General features: G+C 42.6%; 1 protein-coding gene across 1 annotated transcript; it reads right to left on the bottom strand.

The window, feature by feature from the left end:
* Window positions 1-1,301: 1,301 nt before the first annotated feature.
* LOC121833717 lies at window positions 1,302-4,611 on the bottom strand. Its single transcript, XM_042287227.1, has one exon. The coding sequence runs from the start codon at window positions 4,592-4,594 to the stop codon at window positions 3,179-3,181; it is 1,416 nt and encodes a 471-aa protein (XP_042143161.1). The 5' UTR covers window positions 4,595-4,611; the 3' UTR covers window positions 1,302-3,178.
* Window positions 4,612-6,037: the final 1,426 nt, after the last annotated feature.

Here is a 6,037-nt window from a genome sequence, read left to right as displayed (position 1 = left end):
TTTATTATCTTTCAGTTCTCATTTTGAAGGCAATGCCTTTACCTTATCACTTAAGTGGACTTTTCTAATTTTTTTAGGGTGTCATCTCACAAGGCCTTCGCTGGCTTTGATGTGCCCGCAAACATATTTCTCTTTAATAGTCCCACTGAGTCAATATAATTCATTCATTTCATTTATTGATACTGTCAGCCCTTGCACAGGGCTATTACAGGGGTGGAGAAAAAAAAGGACAATAACAAACAAACATGTACGCTTACACGCAAGCATACACAAAGGTTACAGACATATTGAGAGGCTTCGTCATTTCGGCAGTTTACGAAACGAATATCACTTCGTAGTTGTGAAACATTTCTTTACACATGCTGTAGTGGTTTTAGTTTGTAGCACATACAATAATATCACTGACACGGTCCAGAAATTCATTTAGCGACATAGATGACACAGCAGAATCAGGTAATATATTCCAATCTTTAATAGCCCTCGGACAAAAACTGTACTTAAAGCAATCGTTTTTAACAGATGGATTAGGAATGTACATGCTATGACGATGTCTTGAGGATTCGGTGGAGGAAATTTCAAAGTACTCGGATTTCCTTATTTTTACGCAATTATGAATAATCTGAAAAAGAAACTTTAACCTTTCATACTTCGTTCTTGATTCAAATGTAGGAAGATTGGCAAGTTCACATAGTTTTGTGGGGGAATGAACGTGGCTGTATTTATTAAAAATAAACCTGGATGCGAGTCGCTGGATTTTCTCCAGCTTATTGCAATTTGTGACGGTATATGGGTCCCATACAATTTTAGAATACTCGATGACGGGTCTTACCAGTGTCTTATAAGCTAGACTTTTTATTTCAGGAGTTGCAATAGCGAGGTTTCGTCGAAGGCACCACAGTGCTTTATTAGCTTTGATGCATACGTTATCAATGTGAGTGTTCCATTTTAGATCAGGAGTAAATATTAAGCCTAAGTATTTATGTTCTTTAACTCTCTCCAACTCAGCACCCGCAATGCAATAATTATAAGCCAAAACATTTATTTTTCTCGTAATAGACATGAAGACAGATTTTTCAGGATTTAGCACCATTTGCCAATTTTGACACCACTTTTTAATTTTTTCTAAGTTACAGTTTAATTCGACTTGATCAGCCGATGTTTCAATTTTATTGTAAATCACACAGTCGTCGGCGAATAGTCTGATTGGAACCGAGATGTCATTGCGCAGATTGTTAATGTAAATCAAAAATAAAAGAGGACCCAAGACACTGCCCTGGGGTACGCCTGACACAACTGGGGACATAGTGGATTTGCTACCCCCAACTTTAACGTACTGTTTCCGTGATGAAAGATAAGAGGAAAACCACTTCGTGATGGCTGGATTCTTAAAAACAGCACTGATTTTCAATAGCAATTTGGGGTGAGATACTTTGTCGAACGCCTTTGCGAAATCTAGGAATATTACATCAGTTTGACCACGACAGTTTATCCTTTGAGAGAGATCATGAACAGTTTCTATGAGCTGGGTAGTCGTGGAAAGACCTCTGCGGAAACCATGCTGCGATTTAAATAATATGTCATATTTTTCAAGGTAAGCCAGTAGATGTTTAGATATGATATGTTCAAGGAGCTTTGAGCATGTACTAGTAAGGGAAATGGGGCGAAAGTTACAGACGTCATTAACACTACCGCTCTTGTGGATGGGAATAATTTTTGCTATTTTCCAAGCGCTGGGAAAAGAACCGCTACTCATAGACAATCTAAAGATGATAGTAAGGTATTTAGAAACCCACTCAGCATACCTTTTTAAAAATTCATTCGGAATTTCGTCTGGACCTGGGCTCTTTTTTGAGTCGATGTTAAGTAGAAGGTTAAAAACTCCTTGCTCACTTATATCTAAGTTATTGATGGGAGGATTGTTGGAAGAATCACTAAAGCTTGGCAAATTTCCATCATCGTTGGTGAAAACGGATGAAAAAAAAGTGCTAAAATTTTCAACGCTCTGCTTTTCATTTTTTGGGTCAGAGGCACGCTGCTGGAACTTAGCCGAAGGGTTGACGTACCGCCAGAACTTCTCAGGTGCCTCGCTAAGGAATTTTTTAAGTGTTATACTATAAAACCTTTCTTTAGACTCTCTAACTAGACGCCTCAGCTCCCGACTCAATCGCTGAATGCAAGTTTTTTTTTCTACACCTGTACCATGTGAACTCGCTCGTCTCCGCTTCAGTTGTCGTTTTGCGTGGATTATTTCCCTTGTAATCCAAGGATTTTTGTTCGCGATTTTTTTAGGGCGCTTTGGTATAAATCGCTCAATACACCGTAACGTCATGCTTGAAAAATAGTCCCATAACGTGTCTGGGCTAGCATCTGATTGGTAAAGAAACATAAAATCATCAAACGATTGTTCAAGGCAATCAAGTACGCTTACATCATCAGCACTTCTAAAATCCAAAAACATCTTTCTTGAATGACTGTGCGATTTTTCTGGGGTAACATTCAATGAGACGAGTACCATCCTATGATCGGATAGGCCTTCTTCGGTTTCACATTTCGAAAAATATGGTTTTAAACTCTCGGAAACAAAAACTAGATCTAAAATTGTTGACGTTGTTGAACATACTCTAGTGTAATCTGTTACCACCTGGGATAAGTTATAGCAAAATACAAGTTCTAATAATTGATCGCAACTAGCTACTTCCGCCGTTCCATGAGAATATGATGACCAGTCAATCCCAGGTAAATTAAGATCTCCCAGTAACAAAATGTTGTCTCCGTAACGTAAATTGGAATCCATGTAGCCCCTTAGTTTTAACAGCATTTCAACTGGCGAATTCGGGGCTCTGTACACGCCACCAATATAAACTGTACGGTTATTCAATTTTGTCTTGATCCATAATGCTTCTACATCCCGTACTTCCTCAAGGACTTCAAATTTGATGTTATTTTTAATCATAATAGCAACTCCGCCTCCCCTTCCCTCTCTATCTTTTCTTATTATTGAATAATTCGGTGGAGTAACTTCGGAGTTTAAGATATTTTCATGAAGCCATGTCTCGGTAATTACGGCCACTTCAGGATCGTGCTCTAGCATTATGCTTTCGAACGCGTCAACCTTGTTTGCAATACTTCTGGCGTTTATGTTTAATATTTTAAAACATGCTGAATCATTTTGTTTTAGTCACTCGTTATTTGCTTCCGGTGGAACGCGACACTTGTATCTCTCATTGCTGACTTCATTCCAGGCGTACAGAACATTGTTAAGCCACAGCTTATCAAAGACTAGATTGACTTTGGCACCGTTTTTCCTCTCCTCTGCGGTTGAATTCCACAGGTTCTTTCGAAGCTCAACAACCCTCTTGGAATAGTCTTCATTGATGCTAATTTGGGTACCTTTAAGTTTGACACAGTTTTTCATGATAGCCATTTTCTCTTTAAAATCCCCAACTGTAAGTATTACAGGGCGATCTCTACCAGTCATCTTTTTTCCAAGTCGATGTATACGTTGGATAGAGTTCAGTTTTTGACCTAGTATAGCGTCAAACACCTCATTGTTGATTTTCCTCATTTGTACATCCTCGTTTTCAGAAGACTCTTCCTTAATTCCCCTTACGATAACGTTATTTCGTCGTGAACGATTTTCTAAGTCATCAATTTGTTTTACAAGAGTATTTATTTCGACATCGTAGCCACTAACAGAGTTTTCAAGTTTAGCAAGCCTGTTCTCAGTTTCACCTACGCTCTCAAGTTTTTTTTCTATCGCAAGTAGCCTGTTTTGCATTTGTAGCATACTTTCTTCCGAAGAAGTCTGTTTTACTTGTACCTCAGTAATTTTAGCAAGGATCTCCTTTTGTGTCCGAATCATATCATTAAACATTTCTTGCGTAATAGGCCCAGGGTTTTCCTCCACATCTCCAGCTAGTATGAGCAACAGGCCTGCTACAGAGAAACAATCGCGTACACAAGCTGCAATTGTGTGTGGACACGGCAACACAATCAAACAGAGGTAATCGCTGTGAAAAACATGTTTTCTATCACCAACCTGCATGAGTAGTGGTACATTAGGCGACATCATCACGGCTGGGTTGCCGTGTCCACTGACGCCCGCAGCCGCTTGCGTTTCCTTTATAGGCAGTGGTGGCGCTGCTTCTTGAAGTTCTTCTGACGTCATCGTGCCCGTGAAGGGTGCGCTGTAGATGTTGGCCACGTGTAGCAACTGCAGATGAGCGATGTCAGCGCGATATCCGATAGGCGATGAAGACGACGTTTGGCCCGAAGCGATGAGTAGGCACCAAGTGCAAACCTGCATGAGTAGTGGTACATTAGGCGACATCATCACGGCTGGGTTGCCGTGTCCACTGACGCCCGCAGCCGCTTGCGTTTCCTTTATAGGCAGTGGTGGCGCTGCTTCTTGAAGTTCTTCTGACGTTATCGTGCCCGTGAAGGGTGCGCTGTAGATGTTGGCCACGTGTAGCAACTGCAGATGAGCGATGTCAGCGCGATATCCGATAGGCGATGAAGACGACGTTTGGCCCGAAGCGATGAGTAGGCACCAAGTGCAAACCTGCATGAGTAGTGGTACATTAGGCGACATCATCACGGCTGGGTTGCCGTGTCCACTGTATGTATGTATGTATGTATTTATTATTATTAATATTATTATTATGGAAGTAGTATGGTCGCACCCAACATGTGGTATAAGAGAGAGAACTATTTTAACAATCACTGATACAGTGCGAAGTGTCCTCGAGTGTTGCGTCGCCATGCATGCATGAGTCGGAACGCTGCACACCGACCTCGAAAAAGCCTTCGCTCGCGTACCTGTCGACTTTCGTCCAGAGATTCTTGGCCATGTTAGCGTGGGTACCGTTATCCGCGAGGGCGTACGCATGGCGTATAACGGTTGTGCGGCCAGCCCAATTGGAAGCACACCGCTACCGTGTTCCACGGACCGCGCTACCAGAGGCTTTGATGCATGCTTTTAAACGCGCTCCTGGGTGATACCGTGAACGCGATGCGCGCGCGCATAAGCATGCTTCAAAGGCTCCGGTACTGCGGTACGCGGAACACGGTAACGGTTTGCCAAAAGTCCCTATCAACAAATCAGTCGGAAAGCGTGTCCAAGTGAACCCTTCAGTTTGCCAAAGGTATCTCGTGTGTCCTCTTCTTTTTGTATTTTTCATTTTATATAGAATCGCATTTTTACAAATAATTGGATCAGCAGGTTTAAACTTCAAGCTGACAAGGTTCATTTTTTTATTTTGTACTGATGATACTGCAATGTTTTGTGCAACTCGCGAAATTACAGTCCATATTTGCAACATACTCCACCGTTTTTGTGAACTGAGCGGAAGCTCTGTCAACTGGCATTAGTGCCTAGGCTTTTGGCGCGTTGAATAATTGGGTTGTGTGTGTGTTTATACAGCCTAGAACTTGGTCTGCCTCACAGGGGCGACGAGTCTCCCAGCTGTAGATGAGAAATTTAGCCAGTGCGGTACAGCCGCTAGCCTGGGGTCTTTAACGTGCATCACGCAGTAGTGATACACGACCGCACGCCGGTACGATGCTCATCCAGATCGAAACGGGCAGGGGTGGGGCTCGAACCCAGGATCCCTGGGTTCTGCAGCGCGAGCTTTCGCTCCACGTGCTCCGAGCTGGTGTGCGCTAGACCACTCGGCCACCGATCCCCCTAACTCTGAGTAACGACAGTTCAGTAACCTTGGTGCTTCCAATTAAGGTTTCCAGTGATCTAGAGCCATGTCTGAAACCGCATGAAATGAATTTGTGCCCTCCAGAATTATTAAAACATTTCGTAAAAAGGGAAACTTGATATCGCTTTAGCTTCCTGGCTTCATGTGCCTAAAGCGGAGGAAGTTGCATTTTTGAATTCCGACAATTGCCAGTAGCTCCTGCTCTACAGTAAACGGCAAGATGGCAGCACCCACTAATGAATAGAGTGCAGATACTGTAAACGTAGATTATTCGGTGGCTCTTGGCGATACCACCGGAGCACAAGGCCTGCGCGTAGCCTTCCTTCCCT

The sequence above is a fragment of the Ixodes scapularis genome, unplaced genomic scaffold (assembly GCF_016920785.2).
Source record: "Ixodes scapularis isolate PalLabHiFi unplaced genomic scaffold, ASM1692078v2 PGA_scaffold10__122_contigs__length_95168666, whole genome shotgun sequence".
Taxonomy (NCBI): Eukaryota; Metazoa; Arthropoda; class Arachnida; order Ixodida; family Ixodidae; genus Ixodes; species Ixodes scapularis.
The sequence above is the reverse complement of the archived record's forward strand: the minus strand, read 5'-3'. Positions and strand labels throughout refer to the sequence as shown.

Coding starts and splice junctions, on each gene's coding strand:
- LOC121833717 (XM_042287227.1), bottom strand. CDS start 4,594: ATGATGTCGCCTAATGTACCACTACTCATGCAGGTTTGCACTTGGTGC.